The 25,970-nt window shown below is 33.9% G+C and overlaps 2 protein-coding genes across 3 annotated transcripts in view; one reads left to right on the top strand and one right to left on the bottom strand.

Moving 5' to 3' along the window:
• The window catches only part of KRAS (Kirsten rat sarcoma viral oncogene homolog), a 41,167-nt gene extending 20,688 nt beyond the window's left edge, over positions 1–20,479 (top strand). The window contains exons 2-6 of one of the 2 annotated variants that reach the window (XM_006866953.1): positions 346–524; positions 3,664–3,823; positions 12,656–12,771; position 12,995; positions 19,773–19,889. In XM_006866953.1, coding sequence (XP_006867015.1) covers positions 346–524; positions 3,664–3,823; positions 12,656–12,771; position 12,995; positions 19,773–19,889 — 573 coding nt within the window. Of the gene's footprint in view, positions 1–345; positions 525–3,663; positions 3,824–12,655; positions 12,772–12,994; positions 12,996–19,772 lie in introns of both variants that reach the window. The other variant, XM_006866954.1, reaches the window with a different exon arrangement.
• A 4,707-nt stretch (positions 20,480–25,186) lies between these two features.
• On the bottom strand, positions 25,187–25,536 carry LYRM5 (LYR motif containing 5). The gene is made up of 2 exons (XM_006866979.1): positions 25,486–25,536; positions 25,187–25,405 (listed from the first exon to the last, which is right to left on the bottom strand). Exons 1-2 carry the CDS (start codon positions 25,534–25,536, stop codon positions 25,187–25,189), a joined length of 270 nt encoding a protein of 89 aa, XP_006867041.1.
• Between the last annotated feature and the right edge of the window lie 434 nt (positions 25,537–25,970).

The raw sequence follows: 25,970 nt of genomic DNA, 5'->3' as shown, positions 1-25,970 counted from the left end.
TTTTTCCCAATAATACACATGTACTGCACCCAGACACATAAGTGCTTAGAAAAATAATGTGTGAAGGGGTTGTGTAGTTGGCAAAAGGCATATAGTGCCCACATTACTTCTATAAAAATATGCTATTTGTAAGTTGATTTTTTTTTTTTTCTTGTCATCTAAATGAACTTGAATGAGAGTTGGTAGCAGGATGTCATTTTTGTGATCATTATTTTCTTTTGTAGTGAATTTGAGTCTTCTCTTTTGGTTATTAATACGTGCACTTGCATTGTTGAATCTACATAACACCTTTCTAAAAGTAAACGGTACACTGTAATAATCCCGACTGTGTTTCTCCCTTCTTAGGATTCCTACAGGAAACAAGTAGTAATTGATGGAGAAACCTGTCTCTTGGATATTCTCGACACAGCAGGTCAAGAAGAATACAGTGCAATGAGGGACCAGTACATGAGGACTGGGGAGGGCTTTCTTTGTGTATTTGCCATAAATAATACTAAATCCTTTGAAGATATTCACCATTATAGGTGGGTGTATATCAAGTGAGCCAATTATAATGTGATCCAAACTTGAAGAATTTTCAAGTTGAAAGTTGCTTTGTGACTTTTGAGAAAGTAACAGATTCTCATTAATTCACTTTGGTAGTTTTGGAATATTGCAGTTCCCCAATAATTGTCTAATAGGTCATTAGAAGTTAATGCTATGTAATAGATGGTACAAAAAGCCATGTAACTATAATAGGAAGGATATTTCACTGATGTCAGAATTGCTTTAGAACAAAAAAGTCTAGTTTATTCTTTAAGAGAGTAGTTCTTTATCAAGAGTCTTTTTCAGATATTCATATTGAAATTCTTTTTGTAAACTCTAATTTCATTTTTCTGGGACTAGGACTTCGTAATGGTTACTTTGAGAAAAGTCCTAGGAAATTCAGGTGTGAACTCTTGATGAAGAACATGTTCCAACAGTGTTCTCTGTATTACAGCAATTTATTTATTTTGGGATGGGGGAGAGAGGTGTGGTGGAATACAGTAGAACATGCAATATTGTAAGGACTCTGACTCATTAGAGAATTTTAGAGACTGTGCTGTTAAAATGGTAGAGTTAAGAATTGTTTTCAAGCTTGACAAGTTCTAAACTATAATGTAGAATTCTAAGAATTGTCCATGAATTACTTAAATAGTAATTTACTTACTGAACTCTTGATTCCAGGAAAGATTTTGAATTCTTTACATACATTAATGTATGTAATGCTCCAAATGACCACTCAAGGATGGAGCTGTTGTTTTCCTTTTCCAGATGAAGACATGAGGCAAAGGATACTTCAGTAATTTGCCTAAGGTCACACAGTAACAGGCAGAGCCTGGACTCAAACCCAGACTGTCTAACTACATAGTTTATGTTCGTAACCACTTAGCAATCTTGCCACCAGATCTGTATGTAAAGCTAAAGATTAGGAACTCTTCTATATTTTCTTTGAGAAAAGGATTTAAGACTTTTAAAAAATACATATTTTAAAATGATAACCAAAAATAATGAGAAAGATACGGTAAAGAAAAGGTAGCAAATTAAAATGAAGCTTGGAGTGTGATAAGTAACAAGATTAATATGATAAAGTCTTAAAGAGCTCTACTAATTTTAGGATGAACCATTGGAACTGGCAATAGTAAGAAGTTTTTTCCTTGTAAAAGTGGCCGTTTCCTATGATTTAATGATTGATTCCTAGGATAAAATGCAGTATGAAGTTAGAACTTGAGCTTGAGGAGAAAAGAATTAGAAAGCTTTTCTAGTTTCAGAGGCTTAATTGTTAGTGCAAGTATTTAGCTCTTCACTCTACTGGTCAATATTTTATGATATGCATTGTTAAAGAACAATATGTGATGTCTGAGATGGAATGCAGTATTAAAATTTAATATCATTCATTGAGTTTGTATTATTAATTAAGATTAAACCAAAGAGAAAAATAGAAGTAAAAACTTACGCTGTGTAGCTTGCTCATTCATTCAGTTCTTAAAATAGTGTGTTAGCTTTTTCAGCCTACAAGAGGAGTAGCATCACCTTTGCAGAATTGGGATTATAAAGTATATTAATGCTGTATCAGGTCATGGAGTAAATGTAATAAATTGGCATCAGGGAGTAACTAGCTTCCACTTACTGAGTCTTGGCTAAGCACTGTGCTTGTATCACCTAATTTCAGTTTTAGAATAATTTTTGTGAGATAGGTGGTATCCCCATTTTTAAATTAAAGTTTTTGAGGATTAGAGCTGTTGAGTAATTTGTCACAGATTGCATAGATAGTGGTAGGGCTGGGAGTGAATCTAGGCCTGTTTGACTACAAAACCGTCTGTGCTTTGTCCACTTTGTGCTAGAGAAAGAGACTTGAACTTTTTAATATCCATCATAAAAGTGAATACCATAAACAAAAACATAAAGTGGTACTACTCAAATAGCCTTAAAAGTAATCAAGTATATTTTGGGTAACATTTATTGGAATTGAACCTTATGTGCCATGAAGTCTGTATAGGGTTAAGACCCATAGCGACCCATTGTATAAGAGTTTCCAAGGAGCGGCTGATGAACCTGACCCTCTGACCTTGCAATTCAATGACTTTGCAGTCCAGTGCGTTAACCCACAGTACCACAAAAGATTGCTAAATTAGTGCAAATATTTAGGAATATGGCAAGTCTACATAAAACTTTAAAATAGTTGTAAATGTATTTCATATTCTGTTCCTTTGAGGACAGAGGTTTTATGTGACTACATTTGCTTAATATCCACTCACTGGCTATGTCATATGTCACTGAGTTACCCTCATTAAGAGATTTAAAATTATATCATACTAACATTTATTACTTTTATTGTTAATATTCATTCTGTTTTAATACAGAAAAATAAATTGGGGTGGGTAGTAGTATTTGTATAGATTAGTATGTTGTTGTTGTTAAGTGCCGTCATGTCTGTTCTGACTCATAGCGAACCAGTATAGGGTCATGTCGCTTCTGACTCATAGGAAACCAGTATAGGGTTTCGAAGAGCAGCTGGTGGGTTTGAACTGCCAACCTTGTGGTTAGCAGTCCAGTGCTTATGCTACAATATTACATCAAGACTGTGGAGGCCCATACTGTACCTATATGCTTACAAGTAAAGGAACTAGAGATTTGAACCAATTCTGACTCCTATTCCTTCTCCTATATTAGAATCTTTGAGATTGAGATTCATCTAAATTTATGAAGGAATATAATTTCCCGCAAATTAAGATTTTACACACATTGTTAAAGAGCAACACAAAAAGGACTTTTAGCAGAATAAACAATGCATTTAGCTCAATGCTATCCTCACAGAAATAAATATATTAATATGACTTTGATAAAAGTATGAAAATTATGTTATTACAATTCATATTTTTATTTAAAAATAATTTGAAACTATACCTATATAGTTAGTCAAAAAATGAGAATTTATTTCTAAGATTGTATTTTTAAAATAAGGCATAGAACTTTTTATCATTGTGGCCTACCTGCATATGAACTTCTCTTATTGTAGTTTTATTAGAGAGGTAAGAAATGTTTGTATTATATAAAATTTTCAGCCAAATTGTATGAAACAAAAGTTTGGGAATATTTTTCAGTTACTAATATGTCTCTGCTGTAACATTATTTCTTCTACAGAGAACAAATTAAAAGAGTTAAAGACTCTGAAGATGTACCTATGGTCCTAGTAGGAAATAAGTGTGATTTGCCTTCTAGAACAGTAGACACAAAACAGGCTCAGGACTTAGCACGAAGTTATGGAATTCCTTTTATTGAAACATCAGCAAAGACAAGACAGGTAAGTAAAACTGAAGCAAATACAAATCTTTTTTTTTTTTTTTTTCTTTTTAATAACAATTGATTTCAATCATTAATCAAAATGTACTAGTTTATATTTTAATAGCATAGAATCAGGAGCTCAAAAGCATTATTAAATGTGCATACCTAATAGCATAATTGTACTAATGTGATTTATCAGTTTTTTTCACTCCATTATGGGAGGAAAAAAGGAAATAATGTTTATTTGATATTCTTTTAAGGATATGCAAAGGTAGTAATTCTTAATCCAAAGCCCATGATACTGCTTTTGGATTTGGATTTAAAAATTTTGGATTTACATTTGATATTTAGAATTCAAGAGATGTTGGGTTTTACACTCTTAAATCTAATAATGACAAAGAACTGGGCAACAAATCTTGGGTTCCTATTTCAGAAGTGTTTTTAAGGGTATTATGTCATGTTTCTAAGTTATGTTGTCTATGAAGAATTTTACTTTGGCAGAATTTTTAATAATGTGTTTTTTTGGGAAGGGGTTTATATTTAAAGCAAGAGCATATTTAGAAATTCCTAGGTACTCATTTACTGAATTTTTCTATAAAAACTTAATGCCAAGTGGACCCTGAATTTTGTGTCAAAAACTATTTTCATTTTAAAAGTAAAAATTTCCCTAGATAAAAATAATTTCACTTGATGTCATTTTAACCTTTTTGTTTAATATATATAGAAAAAAAAATCCTAGAATATAAAAATTTTTTTATGGAATAGCGTTTTCATATATTAAGGGATTCATCAGTTTATGTTCCATGGAAAGTGAACATTTGTTTTGGGCTTTTTCTGATTACATGTAAACTGTGAGCCCAGAAAACTAATTTTATGGAATTTATCTTCTGTAATATAATTTACAAAAATCAATGAACAACTGATTACATAGTGAAAACACTTAAAGCAAGTATTCTAGAACTTTCATTGAATTTTATGAGGCAGTAAAAAAAATCATTTAGGTAGTAAATATTGCATGTGGACATTCATATATGTACCTCCTCCTAGTTGTACAAATTTAGTACACAATGAAAAACAAAAAATGCTATTTTAAGTGTTTTGGAATTAAAAAACTGAATTTCTATAGTTGGACAATTGTTTTTTAATAGTATAAATATTCATGATAATTTTACTAGCACTTAAAAAAAGCTACACAGAATTGCTATGAGTCAGAACTGCCTCATATATATGTATTTGGAGTCCTGGAGTGGCACTGTAGAATAAGCACTGGACTAGCACAGTGTTTACAGTTCAAACCCACCAGCTGCTTCTTGGAAATCTTATACAGGGTTGCTACGAGCCAGAACCAACTCCATGACACAAAACAATGTGTGACACACAGACACACACACAAATATATATAATTACTTTTGAAGAATTAAGATTTCATTCATACCGATTCCCAAGTACCAGAGACTGGGAAGACGTTTGGTTTATGTCTTCCTTTTTACTGGTCCTCTCTAACCAGTGATCTGATTTTTTTTTTGAGGAAGATTTTTAAAATGAACATATTAGTTTACATTTCACAACGGAAAGTATTTTTTGTTGTAATGAGTCTGATTTAGTAGGTTTTGGGGTTGGGATCTGAGATGCTGTATTTCGTACAAGGTCTCAGGTGATGCAGATTTAGGAGCATAGGTTGTCCCTTGAGTAGTGTGGTGGAGTTGATTTTCACCCCATAGCAACCCCATGTGACAGAACAGAGCTGCCCCCTTGGGTTTTCTAGGCTGTAGTCTTAAGGGCAGTGAATCGCCGTCTTACTCCTGTGGAGCTGCTGAGTGTGATCAAACTGCCAAGCTTTCAGTTAAGCAGCTGAACACTTTAACGATTGCGCCACCAGGACTCACTGTTGTTTAGTGCCTTTGAGTCAGTCCAAGGAGCAACTGGTGGGTTTGAACTGCCAACGTTGTGGTTAGCAGACAAGTGCCTATCCTACAGAATCCTCTTGCACAGTGTAGCCCACTACTTCTCATTTGATAAAAGTCTAACATTTGTTGTTGTCGTTAAGTGCTGTTGAGTTGATTCTGACCCATCGCGACCCTGTATATATATGGTTGGTTGGTTATGTGCCGTGGAGTTGATGCCGACTCATAGCGACCCTGTACAGGGTTTCTGAGGCTGTAAATCTTTCGGTTCTGACCCATAGCAAACTTATACAGCATTTCCGAGGCTGTAAATCTTTACAGGAGCAGAAAGCCTCACTTTTCTCCCATGGAGCGGCTGGTAGTTTCAAACTGCTGACCTTAAGGTTCACAGCCTGATTTGTAACCACTGTGCTTACCAGAGCTCCTTGTATATATATTTGTTGTTGTCCAACCCTTAGCAACCCTATATAGGGTTTCTGAGGAGTGACTGGTGAGCTTGAACCGCCAACCTTGCAGTTCAAACAGCTTTGCAGTCTGCCACATTAACCCACAGCGCCACACCTAGCTGTGCCTTATTTTCTTGTTGTATGGTTACTTCCTCATAAGTACCAATTGATTCTTGGTATTTGACACTACTGCTTTAATATACCACAGCATGCATAATTAATCAGTAAAGTATCTTTTTTAAATTAGATTTTTAGGTTTTATATACTTGCTTATTTGTTTTGAAAATATATGTGGGATGTACAATATGTAAGTGGATTAATTTAAAGAAATTTGCTTTGCAGTCATATAGGTGGAATGTTGCATTAAAATGTAAGGAAATATAAAGGGTTAATTATACAACCGCATCATTCTCATCCTTCTAACACTCAATCTTTCTTATTATCTCTGGTTGTGTTGATACCTTTATGTAATTTGTGTTGCTTCAGCATTTAAACTTCTGATCTATTAATTTTTCAATTAAATAGACTTGATTTGCTTAGGAATGAATTTACCTTCATAATTTTTAAAATTATTTTGATATTTTCATGCTTTTGGAAGACTTTAAAGAGCTATTCCAAATAATTTTAAAAAATAAAATTGCAATAGCAGAGATTATAAATTTTGCATCTCCATTTTTTATAATTAAAATTTGAAACCTTGATGATTTCTGTATTTAGTTTGCTGGTTATCTGCTAGTAGGCTTTAAAGAATTTTGTTATTTAAACAAAATGAGGAATATTCTTGTATTTATTAAGTAGCTACTTGTTTCCTGCCCTAATTTTGGCATTTATAGTTAAGATAAAACATAAACACCAAAAGAATTATGAAGGGGCTTCAAAAAAGTTCATGGAAAAAATGGGATTAAAAGATAATGGAATTTTTTTCCCACGAACTTATTGAAGCCCCTCGAATATTTGGGTTAATAGTAAGAGAAAGAACATTGATTTAGGCGTTATTGTACATATGAGCGAGGGGCTGGCAAACTTTTTCTGTAAAGGGCCAGATAGTAAATATTTTAGATTTAGGCTTTATAAACACATGTACATCTGTTGCATATTCTCCATGATTTTTTTTTTTTTTTAGCAACTCATCAAAAATGTAAAAATTGTTACTAGCTTATGGGTGGTGAACTAGGCTGTGGTTGCATTTGGTCAATGATTGAGTTTGCTGATTCCTGACTTCAGGGGAACTTTATAGTGTTTGATTAAATAGCAGTGGGACTAGAATTACAACTTAAATTGCACAGGTTAGCATTAGTAATTTCTAAAGTAAAAATTCAGTGTTCCGTGAAAGGGAAATCGGGATTGTACTCATGCTTTTTAAGGTAGCGATTGAAGACTACATATTTTACCAGCTTTTTTTTTAAAGTCCACATGATCTGAATATAATGAATTATTATTTATGGAGTACTGGTGTGGCACTGCAGAATAAGCACTGGACTGCTAACTTCAAGCTCAGGTGTTCAAACTCACCAGCTGTTCCTCAGAAACAGGGTCCCTATGAGGTGGAACTGAATTGATGGCACTTAACAACATATTCTTTATATTCATTTTAGTCTACCTCTGAAAGACCATATATATTTCTGTTTCTGCTAGAACACTAAATTGTCACAAGAGAAAGATGAGGCATTTTGCTCCCATGAAACTTTAAAGCCTCGGAAACACTAAGTCGGAATTGTGACTCCATGGCACACCACCACCACATTATATGTGGCCCCTATTTTCATAGCAGGATTGTTTTAGCTCACATTTTTATGGGCAGTTAGTATAAACAGATTTTTCTGGTCCCTTGAGCACTGCATGGCAGTGACCTCAAAGGCTATTGAAGCAGAAATGTTGACACCATAGGTATCAGCTGTCTGTTTTCCCTTCTGCTAAAATCAAAGTGGGAAGGTAAAGAGGAAGACAGGAGTAGAGTTCTTATATTTCAGCTTTCTGGATTTCTGGAGGTCTCAATTTTAGCATAAAGTGAAAATTAATTTAAAAGTATTGAAAGATTAACTTACTAATTTGTTCATTTCTAGCTACATAAAATTAATTAGAAGACCTCCATTAGGGAACATTTCTGAGTAAATTGATTTTAATAAGCAAAATAAAAAAATACTTTCTTTTCTCTCTTTCTATATGTAATTCTAGAATTTGTATACATAAGAACAGTGTTTTGAACTCTAGTTTTTTATTAGTTAAAAAATCAATAAAACAATTACTAAGACCTGCTAGGCACCACACATATTTTCCCAAGTACTGATATTGATGCATTTCATTGATGCATTTAATGGTATCCAAAGTGAGGGCTATAGTTCAGTGAAATTTCTTAAGAAACTTCATGGATGTAGAGTTGGATTTAAAAATGCATCTTGTTTCCTCTCACTGCCCTCCCATAAGAATCCTAATATTCTTGTGTAACTTGGAGCATTTGATTTGCTATTTCTTTGAAAGAGTTTTTGTAAGTATTTTTGCATATGATAAGCCATTCAATGGGAACAAATACTTGTTTAAAATGAAATCTTTGAGTGAAAGCATTATACCATTGTTATTGAATGTATTCCGACTCTTAGCTGTCCTATTGGATAGAGTAGGTAAGCCTCTTAGGGTTTCTAAGGTTGTAAATCCTTATGGAAGCAGACTACCATATCTTGGTGTGCTCAAACCAAACCACTGACCTTTGTGTTAGCAGCAGAACACCTAAACAACTGCACCAGTAGGGACCAGGAAACAGAATAATGCAATTTCTTAGATGGTTTTCCTCCTGTTTGAAGGGCTCTATTGCTAGCTGTAGTCTTACAAGTATGCTTTTAGATGATAGTTGAACTGAATATGTTGTTAAAGCTCTTCATTTTAATATATTAGATATTTAAACTTCTGTATTTTTCTTTTCTGTAAATATTTCCAATTGTTCTTAAGGTTAATAAAGGACATTTGAAAATGAGTCAATATAGCAAGAAGCCATAGTCTCAAGAACAAATCATTTTGTGCCATTTAAGCACACAGTGGGTATAAGATGTGTTTTGTCTCTATTTTATCTTTTAAAATAAAAAAATTACCTACACAGTTTTTGGGGTTTTCTTTTAGTAATGTAATTTAAGTTTTTGCTGTTGTTGAGGACAGCTACAATGTTTTGGAATATAAAATCAATGTTTTCTTTCATACATGTAAACGATAGGCACTTTCGGAAAGCAAAGTCAGTTTCTGTGCCTTAGAGCACACACAGGATAAATAACGTTTTCATAGTCTGTTGATGTCCTGATGTCAGGCTTTAAAGCACAGTATCAAAAAGTAAATAATTTAAGTTTGGGAAGATATGGCTCTTTAAAATCTATTTGAAATTTCATAATAGGTAAAAATGGAAAAAGTCATTCTGGAGTAGCTATTCCGCAGTGCCAGTTATCTTAGCCACTGAAGCCTTAACATTGAATTCTTGGTGGTGGGTCAAGATCTCTTCTTCTCAGTTATTGACTTCCAAATCTCTCTCTGCATTGCTGGAAGCAAAAATCATATATTCTTGTATTGGTGATGGGGATGCTCATGCATGAAAAGTAAACATTCAAATGATTTTAGAAATAAGTTGTAATCAAAATTTGTTTCTGCTAAATTAGTAGAAGGCCCAGTACCCTGTTTCTTCCCTCAGCATGTGTACTGGTCCTTCTCCATTGACTATAACCTTAAAACGAGAAAAAAAAAAGAATAAAAGTTCACTTTCTTAGGAATTTCAAGAAAATATGAGCTTTTACCTGGTTTGTTTATAAATATTTATTTATATCTTCAATTTCTTGGATTGATTTTCAAATTGTGAAAATATTTTAAATGCCAGCTCATGCTTTCAAAAGGATAATTTAAAGCCTTAAATTATTTATCTTATTAAAAGTTCCAGTGTGTAATTTTTTCCATCCAGGACACTGGAGTGAAAATACACCATTCCCTTTTTAGTATTAATTATAAACTATCCCCCCCCCCCCAAAAAAAAAAAATATATATGTGTGTGTATGTAGGGACAAGTGGGAATTTCCTTCAAAGTCCTTAAAATAATTACAGAAAATAGTTTTTAAAAATGTTCTAGTTTACTTAGCTAACTAGTTGAATTAAATTTATCCCATTAAAAAGAAGATGCAGATTTTCCTGGGATATAGTGATTTTTATAATTAGATTGAATAGAAACATGTCACTGGATGTTATATATTTGTAACTTGAGATATAAACCCTAAGCATTGCTTAAATGCCCGATTTTTAAATTAAAAGCTACTTTTATCAATAATTGAGGTTTAATTTTAAATGTAAATTACTGAACTCTACTAAAGCACATAAATTTGTAAAAATTAATTTACCCAAAAAACTTGAGGTGAATTTTTGTTGTTGCTGTTCTAAGTAATAAAAGAAAGACTTCTACATGGAAAGATCAATCCCTAGCTTAATTTCAGTTAATATTTAAGGGGTCAGTTCTGTGCCTGGTTGAATTTAAACTGTAAATCATACTTTTGATATATAGTTGATCCTTGAACAATGTGAGGTTTAGAGCCACCCACTCAACATCCCCCCCAGTCAGAAATCCACATACAATTCTGACTACCCCAAAACTTTACAAATAGCCTACTGTTGACCAGAAGCCTTATAAATAACAGTTGATTACTATATATTTTGTATGTTGTATGTATTGTATACTGCACCCACAGGAAAGCTGTTATTTTTAATATAAAAAAGATATTTTGTGAAAAGTGTAAGGTTTTTCATGGCTGTTGGCGTAGCTGCAGCAAAGAACTTCACGTATTTCCTTTTTTAAAAAATGAATAGCCCTTATGCTGGATTAATTTACCTAGAAATGGTTGGCAATCACAACTGCACACCTTAATCTACAGTACATACCTAGCAATTCAACTTTTTCTTGACTTTCTTTTGCTTCTTGGGAGCACTTCAAGCATCACTAGTGGTACTTTGTATGGGTCTCATGGCATGATTCAACTTTACATTATTGCATTAAATAAGCATGATGGAAAATATGCAAGAACCATGAGAGATTATTTTTTACTGTGATACACAATTTACTGGACAAACTGATTAGCATCACACAGCATTAAAAAACAAAATCCGCTTATAAGTGGACCTACACATTTCAGGCCGATGTTGTTCAAGGGTCATTGTGTGTATATTAGCTTTTTAGGTGCTGAGTCTATTTTGTCATATTTGATTCCGTAGGAAAAGTAATGTTATTAATCCCAGGGAGTTACAATATGCCAATCCCCAAAGTAATTTAATTCATTCTTAAGATGAAAGGAACTAAGTAAAACAACCAGTAAAATAAACAGTGGAACCTGTAAAAGCCTGAAATTGCTTTTCTTGGTCTTTCAAGTTTTCCACCTCTTTTAGACGGTGGTGTTAACTCTTTTCTATTGCTGCTTAGTGGAAAATAACTTGAGTTTTTCAACTCAGTCAAATTTCCATTTTAGAGAGGTTTCGGCTTTTACAGGTTGATTGTTTTAGTCTTCCTAAGCACTTAAATCTTTCTCTTGTATAAATGCAAATATGTACTTTTAAGTTTTTTACTAAATGCAGATTAATGTTTCTCTGCATTTCTCTTTTACTTTGGGTAGCATGTTTTCTGGATAAGCTAGTAGTACATTTAACTAAGAACATTTGGCTACTGCCTCATTTTTTTTTTTGTCTGGAAAAGACATTAAAAAGTCTGTAATCTTTACGTGGCCATAGAAGACTCTACCCCTTTAGAGTATTTAAATTCGGATAGAAGGTACAAAGCCAATGTGATTCTAAAAATTACTTTTAAGAATTTTAGCAAGGATGAAAAAAATACATTGTTACCATTTTATGTGTATGTTTTCAACAGTTCATGATATTTTCATATTACTGTCAGTGACCCTCATTTAACATTTTCATTGAATAGTTATCCATCAACAAAAGTCTCAGCATCTAAATTCCATTTATGGAACCTGGTTATTGACTGGACAGTGCTGTAATTGCAAATAAAATTCAGACTTTGAGTCTCTTGACCCTGTTTGGAGCTGTTTAAAATTTTTTTTGATCAAAGATTGTACATCCCTATTGTACATCCCTCACCCCTTTCCACACAGGTTTAATTAAGGAGTACATAAGTCACTTGTTTTCCATAATTGAAGGACGTACTAACTCCAGTTTAAGCTTTGATTAATTCCATGAATAACCAGATTATTTCATTGGCAACAAAATAGGTGTAGCCAGGTTTTTCATCATGTTCCATTTATTCTTAATTTTTTTTAATTTAAAAAATAATTAAAAAACAAAACTGACTTTTTAGAACAAACCAGGATTCTAGCCCATATTTTAAAACTGCATCCTCAATTTATTCAAACAATCTCGTCTATTTTTTAAAAAAATCTATGGTAAAGCTCATCATTTCAGGCTTCTTGCACATGGCTGTCCCCACTAAATTCTCTTACCAATGAGACAAACTTTAAAGAAGTTGTTTTTACAATGCAGAGAGTGGAGGATGCTTTTTATACATTGGTGAGAGAGATCCGACAATACAGATTGAAAAAAATCAGCAAAGAAGAAAAGACTCCTGGCTGTGTGAAAATTAAAAAATGCATTGTAATGTAATCTGGTAAGTTCAGCATTTTGACAGAAAGCAGATGTTTTTCGCAGGTAATCTGAAGTAGCAACCTTTTAGAATTACTTAGGTGTGGTATTCCAATCTGACATGTTAAAAGATAAGAAACCTATAGTTTCCATAATTGGTACATTTATTTTGAATCTATTGAGTGTTAATTATAATTGAGATAACTGATAGCTATGTAGACTAATCTCCATTCTTCAGAGGGTCTAATGATTTAATTAGTTTATAGCAAACTAAATATTTGGGAAATGATACTATCTTTTTGTTAAAAGGAAATCGAGTTCAAGGTTTGTGACATTCTACAAGGTTGTTGTTTTTAGGAGTGTGAATGTAAGAAATGATGTGGAGTTGTAATTTGAATGGCACAAGAAGTGGGAAAAGGCTACTCTTAGCAATGTATTTTTCTTTTTGGAGAGTCCACAAGTAAAGAGTCATTCTTCCCGTGTTCGGCATTCACATCCACATTTTTCCCCAATTAGGAAACCTGGGAGTCTTAAGAAGGTTCCTGCCTCTGTCTTTCTCACATCCAATTGAAAGCAACCACACATTCCTTTGATGGTGTAGTCTGTATCTTTTATTATATCACTAGTTCAGACCCTTGCTTTTCTTTTTTCTTTTCTTTTTTTTCAGACCCATGCTTTTCTTGTATAACCTCCTGTTTGGTTTACTTGGAGCCCTAGTGTGGCGCTATGGGTTAATTCACTGGATTGCAAGGGTGGCTTGAACCACAAGGTCAGTGGTTCAAGCTCACCAGTTGGCTCCTCAGAAACCCTATACAGGGTTGCTATGAGTCGACTCAGAACCAACTCAATGGCACTTAGCAACAACAACAAATTTGGGTTACTTGTTGCTGCCATCATTTATCAACCAGAAAAGTAGATACATAAAAGAAATACTGTTTTATTATCTTTAAATCCAGTTAGTGACTTCATATTTCTTACAGAATAAAACTTAATGTTCCATAGCACATCACATATGGCCTTACCACCTTCCTACCTCTTTCTAATCTTTCTTGTCCTAATATCAAAGAACTATTTCTTGCTTGAAATTTTTTTTGTCCTTATATAATAACGTATGAAATAATATGTTATTTCATAACTTGCCTTTAGATTTGGCTAGTGGTTACGAATCGGGCTACAGGCCGCAAGGTCAGCAGTTCCAAACTACCAGCTGTTCCGCGGGAGAAAGATGAGGCTTTCTGCTCCTGTAAAGATTTTGTTGTTGTTGTTGTTAAGCCTCAGAAACCCTGTACAGGGTCGCTATGAGTTGGAACTGACTCCACGGCACATAACAACAACAATATTGCTCTTGTTTGGAATGTCAGTAATCTTATTTCATAGTCCTATTAACTAGTCCTGGTGTAGCTCTGTAGGATAAGTACAGTGGACTGCTAACCACAAGGTTGGTAGTTCAAAACCACCAGCAAGTCCTTGGAAACCCTATACAGGGTTGCTATGAATCAGAACCAGTTCGATGGCACTTAATAACAACAGTCTTAATAACAGAGAAGGTCTGGAGGTGCTGAAAAGATAACCACAGCGTAGTGGTTATGAATTGGGCTGCTAATCTCACGGTCAGCAGTTTGAAACTACCAGCTGCTCTGGTAAAGATTTACAGCCTCGGAAACCCTGTGCAAGCTCGCTATGAGTCGGAACCGACTCCATGGCACATAACAACAACATTAACCACAAGGTTGGCAGTTGCAACCCACCAGCCGTTCCAAGGGCGAAATGGGAGGCTTTCTGCTCCTATAAAGATTTCCAGCCTCAGAAGTGTTGTACAGTGTTTGCGCTGGTGCTTAAGTGTCATCAAGTCACTTCCAACTCACAAGAACCCTGTATAGGGTTTCCAAGGTTGTAAATCTTTGCAGGAACAGAGAACCTCAGATGAGCTCAAACTGCTGAACTTGTTCACAGTCCAGAACTTATCCTATAAAGCCACCAGGCTCTGGGTTTGGCTAGTCCTTTTAATTAATGCCTAACCTTTATGATTCCCCCAAACCTGTTCTCTAAGAATTTTTCCTTGAACAATTGGGCTGCACTACTGCTGCTACTGTCCTGGTATGGTGCTGTGAGTTAATGCTCTGGACTGCAAAGTCAGTTTGAACTGCCCACCAGCTGCTCCTAGAGGGTAGCTGTGGGTCAGAACCGACTCGGCGGAACTTAACTGCTTTTACTATGTATTCTTATAATACTCTGAATCTATACTGTGCTATATTCAAATGACCTTTTTTATGTTTGATTCCTATATTAGCAAGTAGGCAGAGAGATAGTTTAAATCTTTACATCCCACTTGCCTAACGAAGCTCCTGGTATAGAACACACACTGCCATTGGATCAGTCCTAACTCCCAGTTACCCAGGACAGAGTTTCCAAGATTACATAAACCTTTTACGGGAAAATGTAGCCTCATCTTTCTCCCAAGTGTCAGGTCATCTGCTGGGAATGACTTGCAGACCTTGCAGTTAACGACCAGTGCTTAACCTTAAAGTTTATTATGTAGAATTCTCAATTACCCTTCTAAACCAAACCACATTAAATTTTGTCTTAAGAAAATACTTCATTTGATAGATACCATGCAGATCATGCCAATTACAATTTTCAAAGTTCTAGGATATTTATTACACTTACTTAGCTAAAAGGAGTTCTGGTGTGGCGCTATGTGGGCTGATGTGCTGGACTGCAAAGTCGGTTTGAACCACAGGGTCGGTAGTTCAAGCTCACCAGCTGCTCTTCAGAAACCCTATACAAGGTTACTGTGGGTCGGAACTAACTCGACAACACTTAACAACAACAGCTAAATCTTGGTATTCTTTATTATAGGAATTTTACGTGTGACATAATGAATGTATCTCCCCTAAGTGTAAACTACTCATGTGAATAGGATTAGTCCCAAAAGATACTATGTGGTATGCTGGTCTTTCAAAGATGGAAGAAAAAAAAACAAAGCATGACTGTGGCATTCATTTTTACTGAGATTTATGAATACAGTATCTTTCAAGGATCACTGTATATTTAAGATTTGTTAATTGTGGTAAAATTTACCATTATACATAGGAAGTTTGAAAAGCTAGGTTTTAAAAATAGCAGTGATCATGACCAAATTTCAGTAGTGGCTTTAACTTTTAAATTTTTTCATTCATTTGTCTTTTGTTGATAAGTGTCTTCAAGTCGGTTCCAAGTCATAAGTGACCCTGTATAGGGCTTTCACGGAGAGGCTGGTACGTTTGAACTACCGATCTTGTGGCTCAAAACAACTTTGCAGTTCAGTGCTTTAGACCACAGTGCCACACCAGGACTCTGTTGTATGATTTTAAAAGTTGAAATGTCTCAAGATAAGCATACATTTTTATCATTAATTATTTTAAATTAAGATTTATGCGTTTGAACTGTTCTGAAATTTCTAATTTGGACTGATGTGAATGTCAAAAAGTTGTTGGGCGTGATAAATTGAAAAGTTACCAAGAAAAAGTGTACTTGGGAATATTTAAATATCTTTTCTTCCTTTTTTTTTTTTTTTAATTCGAGTAGTTTCCAGACAAGATCATTCATCATTTTTACATTCAATAAATCATATAGTTTGTTTCATTTCAGTGATTGCAATCTCCTTCATGCAATAAGTTATCCTGCTTCCTCATTGTGAGTCCTATTTCCATTCCACCCACTTTCCAATCCCTGCTCAACTTGGTCCTAAAGAAAACGTTGCCCTTTTGATCTTGAGTGATTGACTGTTCCATGGTGAGCTACCTTACTAGTGGTGGTACCCTCCCCCTGTATGCTACCTACTATTTGGCTGACAATTGGGTCACGAGACTGAGTTCTTTTTAATTTTGTTACATGGTAAAATGCTCTACATTAAAATTTTAAATAGAAACATTTTTATAAAACTAATTTGACAGTGGTAACTATATGCCAATTGTTTGAAGTGCTGTCGTGTTGGTTCCAACCCATAGCGACCCTGTTCGGGGTTTCCGAGGCTGTAAACCTTTACGGGAGCAGAAAGCCTCATCTTTCTCCCGCGGAGCCGCTGGTAGTATCAAACTGCTAACCTTGATGTTAGCAGCCCAACTCGTAACCACTACGCTACCAGAGCTCCTTATATGCCAGTGAGTTTTTCTTAATCCCGAAAAGGGTGGGTTTTAAACTAAAAAACGACTAGGGTGTTACTTTAGGACTAAGAATAACTACTGGGATACGCCTTGTGTCTTTTACATGTATGTATCAGATAGTTAGTTCCCCAAACGAGAAAAAGGAATTAGCTGCCTCATTTAGATGGATTTGTGGCATTACAATTATTTATAAGATTATGTAGAAAGTGGAGTTCAGTACAGCGTGAGCCTAAAGCATGTCATAACCTTAGAGTGGTGGTAATCAAATCCGATCTGTGTCATTGTCTCTTAAATAGTTTTTCATTGTTTTCATCTTAAAATGTGTCTTCCCTATCGCTCTCTCATGTTTTTTTCATTTTATCATTTAGGTACCATTGCCAGTTTTATTATAAAAGTAATTGAAATGGAGTAGGCTGCATAAAGCTGTATGATGAAAGGAAATCCACGAATGTTAGGGAAGTTGAAAATGCTTTTAAAGATTCCATTAATTTATAAGGGGTTCTGACTGTGAACTGGAGCGAGGTGGCTCCAAATGATAAGCACTAGACTGCAAATTAAAAGATCTGCGGTTCAAGCCTGCCAGCCGCTCCACAGAAAAAGATGAGGCTTTCTGCATCTGCGAAAATTTTAAAAAGACTTCAGAAACCCTATACAGTGCTGTTGCTATGAGTCTGAACTGACTCTTCAGCACTTAACAATAGCAAGAGATTCTTAAACTAGTCACGTATTAATGAGCTAAAGATTAATTCCTTTATATCAGTGGAAATTTCTCTTTATGTTAAGGTTAGGATTAACGTATATGCAGATATACCTTTAGTACAGATAGGCACAGTACTGCTAACCACAAAGTTGATGGTTCCAATTCACCAGTAGCTACTCTGAAACCTTTTTATTAGGGCTGCTATGAGGCAGAACTGACTCAAGTGGCACTAAAATAGGCATATTAAGGTTGTCAGTGACAGACCTTGATTGTATTATGGGTAAATTGCTTACCACTTTTCCTTTTTGGAGGGGGAAAAAAGCATTTCAGTTTGTAATTTATCAGTAATGCTATCAGATAGTGGGGGATATCTGAGTGCAGTTTGGGGACTTTTTTCATTATTAGTATTCAAAGCAGTAATGCTAGTTTTAATCCTACAACTGCTTGTGACCAAGCTTTTATTTGAGGTATATTTACGTCTTTTAAGATATTAGGTCATGCTTTTTTTAATTAAAGATATATGATATTATAAAACAAAAGTTAAATGTAACTTGAAGAAAATCCTTAGAATTATGATCGAAATACTCTGATCTGAGTAAAGCATTAGAGAAATCAGATAAATGTTACACTTTGTATTTTTCATGATTATGTAACAAATATATTTATTATGAGTATTCAACAGAGGTTATTGCAATTAGTAAAACCCAAACTTGTATTGTTCTTGAGGGGCTGTATTTTATACCCTTAACTTATAGGGGTTTTGTTCATAAGACTCCCCCTGGTGTCTAGATTTGGAAGCATTATTAGTTTAGCAGTTTTTCTTTATAGGTACTACTGTGGTGCTCTAAGGAGCTCTGGTAGCATAGTGGTTACGAATCGGGCTGCTAACCTCAGGGTCAGCAGTTTGAAACTATCAGCTGTTCCGTGGGAGAAAGATGAGGCTTTCTGCTCTCATAAAGATGCACAGCCTCGGAAGCCCTGTACAGGGTCACTATGAGTTGGAACTAACTCCATGGCACATAACAACAACTGTGGTGCGCTATAGGATAAGCATTGGACTGCTAATTACTTACTAGACTGGAGGTTCAAACAGTTCTCTGAAACCCTATTTCTCTATGAGTTGGAAGTGACTCAAATGACAATTCAGTTCCATTTAAAAATACATTTAGGATCATTTTTCCCCCCGTTTAAAGTTTTATTATGCTTTTATTGGTATCTCATTTGCTTTTTCAGAGGCATGACAAAAAATGATTTATGTGTAGTTTTTTGTTTTTTTTTTACAACTTTTAAAGTACTACATGGTTAAAAACCTGCCCTACTTTTACTTTCATATTGCCACTTTTCATGTTATGGATTATTATTATGGTTAAAAATTATTCTGAATGGAAATCACAGTTAGTTGTAAGTGATGTCAAAAATCTTGCTTTGATGACCAAAGACATGTAAGCCACAGTAACCAAACAGAAAACTCCTTGAAGATGTTACATTTAGCTTTATATGGCTAGCTTTTGATTAACCTAATTTACTTAACAGAAACAAGAAGAATATCTCCTCCAAATTAGTAAACTGCAATACCATACAAATTATTTGACTTATTTTTCCACAAGTCAAAATAGTATAATCTTGCTTGGAGCATGGGGAAAAATGAAGGCTAGGTATTCATTTAAACCTTTTTTACATGATAAGTATATAAATTGAAACTTGCATGTGAATATATCTTATTTGAAAACAAAGTATATTCAAATATTGTTTACTTACTAATAAGGTATTTAAATTTAATGGATTTTATATAAAATTGAACCAGAACTCAAGTAATGCTGAATAGATATGAAAGTAATGTCTACTTGCATCTAAGGTTTAGAAGAAACTCAGTGAAAACACAAGCACAAACAAACGCATTTGTATTTTCATGATGGGGGTCTTCCATTGTAGAAAAATAAGTAGTAAATAAACTTCTGTTACTGGGGAGAAAGTTATTTGTTACCTTTATCTAAGATTCTTTTCCATTGATTATCATTGCCTATTGTGGAAGTAATACTCCTATTTCTGATTATTGACAAAATGATATGTGATCATTCTCAATATTAATGCTTCTGTTAATAAAATATCTTTTTGTCATGTTTGCCTCAAACTGCCATATATAAATACATTTTCATATTTTTCTGTATTTCAGGGTGTTGATGATGCCTTCTATACATTAGTTCGAGAAATTCGAAAACATAAAGAAAAGATGAGCAAAGATGGTAAAAAGAAGAAAAAGAAGTCAAAGACAAAGTGTATAATTATGTAAATACAATTTGTACTTTTTTCTTAAGGCATACTTAAGTAAAAGTGGTAATTTTTGTACATTACACTAAATTATTAGCATTGTTTTAGCATTACCTAATTTTCTTTCTGCTCCATGCAAACTGTTAGTTTTCATCTTGAATGCTTTTTTTTAAACAATGACAGTGGAAACTTTTTTTCCTTCTAAGTGCCAGTATTCCTGAGTTTTGGTTTTTGAACTAGCAATGCCTGTGAAAAGAAACTGAATACCTGAGCTTTCTGTCTTGGGATTTTTGGTGCATGCAGTTGATCACTTCCTGTTTTTCTTACCAATTGTGAACTTCAGTGTGCAATGAATTAATGAAGCTTTTAAATCATCCCTACTTGCATTTTATCTAGTTACATAGATCAATTACTAACGTACAACTTAAATTGAGATGTCATGATTGGTTTGACTGAAACATTGACGAAGCACAAACTTTATGGGCTTCTTGCAGATTTCAATCAGGCATCATGTCCTATAGTTTCAGATTAACCTTAATGAATGTAAAGTTACACTCCCCTTTCCACTGCTATTTGTCATGGTCATATCCCCCAAATATTATATTTTTTCTACAAAAAGGAAAAAAAAAATGGTTAAAAAAAAGGCAATGGAAAATATTAACAGGTCATTTACTTTCCACATTAGATAAATTCTTATAAGACTCCTTTTCCTGTTAAGGCAGACCCAGTATGTAAGGGGGAATATAGCAACCATTTGGGGGCTACTAAAGTTTTGTAATAATTTTTAAAAATTAACATATATTTAAAAATACTCATAGGAATTAAATATAGTCTTCCTGTGTCAGGTTGCTCTTTCTTAGCAGCATAACATTAAATCATTCTTGATCTTCAGTCTTTGAAAATAGTTTTTAACTGGTAGTGCTATTAAAGATCATTTGGGTCAGTTAGCTTAGTAGGTGTTTAAGAGGTAAAGATTGCAAGTTCAGGCCTTGTGTTGACCTGTATGCTTCCTCGGGGCCTTCCCAGCCTCAGATTGCATGCATGCGGTCATCCAGTGTTGTTATGTATGGGTTCCTGGGTTGGTTGAAAATGAGGACTGGGTGAGAATTTGGATAGCTCAGCAAGATGAATTCTCACTATGTGGTGGTCCTACTGATTGATATCGCACTGTTCAACAACAGAAAATTTTTTAAAAAATTAAAAGGTTAACTTAAAAAAAGTTGACATTGGGGGAAGGCCAAGACTTTATTAGTATATAAATTTTTAATGTAACAAAAGAATTTAAAAATCCCTAGTTCTTTTAACACTGGCTAAGGGTCGCTATGAGTCGGAATTGACTCGATGGCACATAACAACAACAAAGGTAACATTTCATAACCACTTTTTAAGTTGGGTCCATATTTTAAAATAGGTTTGAAAAATTAACATTAAATGACTTTTCCTTATGTTTAAAGCGTTAATTGAAAATATTTGACGTGAGATGGTATGGTAAGGTAAAAATATCACTGGACTAGAAGAGACTATGGTTCTAGTTATGTGTCTTTTAAAACTCTGATTTTGGGTAAATCACTTTCATTTCTTCGTGTTACAAGAAGTCATCTCAAAGGCACTATTTAGCTTTACAACTTTGTGATTTACATTCATTTAACTTAAGTACTCCTATGTCAAGCTTGGCACAGCCTGTAACTTTTACCTGTAATATCATCAGTGCTAGTCTTTAGGCAAAATTGTACAAGAGGTTAAGTTTATTTTTGAATTATCTACTCTCCATCTTCAGGAGTCATATTAGTATCATTTTATCTGCATAAGCTTCCAGAAGTTCTAATGACTTGATTCCATCCCTACCCCCTACCCCCTTTGCCAATTCTGATTCCCTTATCTCTCCTCATTTCAAAATGTATTGCTATGGATAGCCCCATGAAGTCACATCAAATTGCCCTACATCCTTTTACTTGGCACTCAAGATAATATGAAAGATACCATAATGGGATTTTGACCTAATAGCTAATTTTCAGGTGGTAGCTGCAGTAGTTTAATCATCATCTCTTTGCTGCCTGATCTATTAGTGACTTAGGTGGGAATTTTTAAACCTGTTAGAACCCTATACAATGGAAGGAGAATTTTATGAAGGTAAAGTTGAATAATTCCTTAAATAATCTACAACAACAACATTAGCCCTTGTAGTAGAGGTATATTCCATTGTTTTAATAATTGAAATGTTACATAATTGAAATTCAATCTTAAACCTCTTTATTTTTTGCAGAATTCATGTATGTATTCATCAAATACTTATTTTGCATCTACTAGATGATAAGCACTACACAAAGTACTGAGGCTATTGCGGTATCCCCAAACAAGGGACATCCTCCCTGTTCTTAAGTAGTGCCTAGATTCTAGTGGTCTGTATCTTAGTGAGGTATCTGACACATAACCCAGAGTAATACAGTGCATACTTGAGTTTTATAAAGCAGCTGTTTCTGTTTGTCTCTAAACTTTCTTCTAATTCTACAATAATTGTTTTTCTATAATTCAAGTGTAACATTTAATCAAACTGTATATAAATCACTTTAAATCATTGTTTTAAAGGAGTAGATTTGTTTTTTTTTTTTTTAATTGACATAACTGTGATTTTGTAATGACAATTAGTCATACATTTTAAGTTGTACATTGAGTAATATTTTAAGTTATACATTGGGTAATATTAAAATTCCAAGTGTGTAATATTCCAGTTGATTTCTTTGTGTAAATAATTAAAGTAGACTTAAAATATTATTGAGTTCGAAAATAATTTTGTTTTTCTGGGAGCAAATTAACAGGTGCCTGAACTAATTCACAGAAAAGGAAATTTATATTCTGTGTAAAAATCAATGATTCCTGAAATGCTATGCTAAAATACAGATTTATGGCACATTGTTTAGGTAGAGTGTTAAGACTTATGCAGTACCTCCTCTTGTTCTAGACAAGAGGAAAGAAAGGCCATAATTCAAAGAGTTGCAATGCATAACTAAGGGGATTTTTAAGACTCTTGTATTTGTAGGTAGTTGGGCAAATTTTCTTTTTTTAAAGCAGTGATAATTATTCTTTATTATGTGGATTTTAAATGGGTTCACAATTTTTTTTGTAGAGATTTTAAAAGGAGAGATTGTCTTAGAAATAAGATGTTACTTGTTACAGCCTTAAACATAAAAATCCTTTCGAAGTTAACAAAAAGAAAAAAATTGCTTAAATACATAGTCTTAGACATTAACATGTTTGTGGAAGAACGTAGTACAAGTATGTAGTATGATTTGAGTGAATATTCCCAATTACGAATGCTAGGTTCTATTTAACTGAGTCACACTGCATAGGAATTTAGAACCTAACTTGTATAAGTTATCAAAACTTTTGCCACCATTGCACAATTTTGTCCTAATATCTAGAGAAACTTGGTGAGTCATGCTAAGTTACAGTTTGCCCAAGTTCATCTCGTTTTTGTATTCCAGTGACTTTTGATTTCCTCTAACCTTTTTTTTTCTCCCAAATAATATATATGCTTTTTCTTTGGCAATAAAAACTATGTGAAGTCATTTCATTTGTCAAAAAGTAATTATTTCTTGATAACTATGTACTAATCATTTTTAAAAAGCAGTTAAGAGGACTTTATGCTTAATAACTTATGAGTTAATATTGGGGTATAGCTTGAATTCTGTCTTGAGAAACTGAATAGCATACAATTAGCTGTAAATTCAGGCAGAATATGAAAATTATTCCTTTCTAAATCCGTAATAGTCACATCAGTTTTTGAAAGAATGTTTATAACTCATTTAAGATTTATGTTTTAACCTAAAAGTGCCTATTTGGCAAATTAGATGAGTTCAGAAAAAATAAGATTATCTGCAGAAATGTCCAATACAGAGAGGGTTTCCCCCATAGAACTCAATGGGTAACATCTTATCCCAAAGTTTCCAGTTCCACTGTCTTGCGTTTTCATGTTGAAAATACTTTTGCTTTTTTTTCCTTTTGAGTGCCAATTTCCTACTAGTACTATTTCTTAATGTAACATGTTTACCTGGAATGTATTTTAACTATTTTTGTATAGTGTAAACTGAAACATGCACATTTTGTACATTGTGCTTTTGTTTTTCTCCTGTGGGACATATGCAGTGTGATCCAGTTGTTCTCCATCATTTGGTTGCGCTGACCTAAGAATGTTGGTCATATCAAACATTAAATTAAAACATGACCACTCTTTTCATTAAAATTAACTTTTAAATGTTTATAGGGGTATGTGCTGTGGAGTGATATGAAATTTGTAATATTTTTGTCATGAACTGTACTGCTCCTAATTATTGTAATGTAATAAAAACTAGTTATGGTGACCATGAGAGTGTGTGTTTCTTGATGGAAATTTGAAATTTTTGCCTTGGAATTGATATGAAATACTTTACAAATTCCAAATATCATAGTATGTTAGTGAATTTTTAACAGATGCTAAATGAGAAAAATGCTGTATTTAGGAAAGGAGCTGCTATGAGCATTACTATGTACAGGTTCTAAGTGTGTTTGCTTACACTTGGTCGTGCCATGTTTTGGATCCCTGGCAATGCGAATTTAGAAATAGATGGAAAAGAAGTCTACTTTCAGGACAAAAGTATAGAATTCTTTATTACTTTTTATCAAAGAAGTTAGTTAATGCACAACAGGTGATTTGTTAAGGCCCAAAGGGAGCCAACAGTGAAATAAATAATGGAAATAACTGGATGGGTCTTGTATCCAATGCCAGTCACTGTCAGCTTATTTCTAGGCAGAAGTCAGTCTTACCCAATATACACATACCTATTACTGTGTTATACACATAATTATTTCTGTAATTACAGTTAAATCATTACCAGGTGCTATTTGTTTTTTAGTGATGTGCCACACTGGGTCAAAAATACGTTACTCCTTCAAAAGTTAAAGGGAATAAATGTGCAGTAAATTCTGCTTCATTTAAGTACATTAAATGGCATTGTAAAGTGGAGAATTAGGCTCAAAATGTCTAATTCTTTTATATAGGTTTGAAATAAATTTTTAATACTACTTGATGCTCATTAACGTTATAGCTGGCAATATTTATAGCTAACTTACTATTTTAATTAAAAATTATGGCTAAAAGATGGATTAACCTCAGTATGAATAAAAGTTGAAATCTGTTTTTAGTTCAGTAAGGCTGCTCAGGTTTTTTTGTTTTTACATGGTATGTATGGCTCATTCACTTTGCGCTGGAATTTATTTTACAATATTTGGTAGACATAAATAGCTGACACTGATTTTTCAGCCACAATTAATAGTAATGATCAGTTACGTTTTCTTCACATCTGAGTAATAGCGTTGTTTCATAGCTCTGTATTTCCTAAGGAAGTATAATGCTTCTAGCTCTTTCATTACAAATTCACCCCGTTCAATAAGTTCTTTGATCTTCTCTGGGTCCTTCACATCTTTGTTTTTAAGGAAAACATTCTTCAGACGCCTTTTAAAATAGTCTGCTCCTTTTGGATAGTCTCTCCCAAGATACAGCAGCTTAAAAAGAAAGATTATAGATTTCTAAACAATCCAAGTAATATAGTAACATTTGTAAAATTTGCAGCATAATTACTTACATTTTTATAAAGATTCAGTACTTCTCCTCTTAAAGAATTGGCCATTTTCATTTACCATCGAAAGTATGCACTTCTATACAAATCTGAAGAAAAGGGAAAAACACTGCAAATAACTGCACTGTAGCCTTACAGAACCAAAAAAGATTTTGTGTATACATAAGGTAGCGTAGTGGTTACGAATTGGGCTGCTAACTCCAAGGTCGACAGTTTGAAACTACTAGCTTTTCTGTGGGAGAAAGATGAGGCTTTGTTCTCCCGTAAAGATTTACAGCCTCAGCAACTATATGCAGGGTTGCTATGACTCGGAACTGACTTCATGGCACATCACCACCACCACCACCACTAGGACATAAGAGCCCTGGCAGTGCAGTGTGTTACTTGTTGGGTTGCTAACTGAAAGCTCCATGGTTCAAACCCACCATACATTCTGCAGGAGAAAGATGATGGAGTCTGCTTGCTTAAAGTTACTACCTCTTGAGTCTATG

Source organism: Chrysochloris asiatica, unplaced genomic scaffold, assembly GCF_000296735.1.
Source record: "Chrysochloris asiatica unplaced genomic scaffold, ChrAsi1.0 scaffold00098, whole genome shotgun sequence".
NCBI lineage: Eukaryota > Metazoa > Chordata > Mammalia > Afrosoricida > Chrysochloridae > Chrysochloris > Chrysochloris asiatica.
Note: the sequence above shows the minus strand (reverse complement) of the source record. Positions and strands in the feature narration are given on the sequence as shown.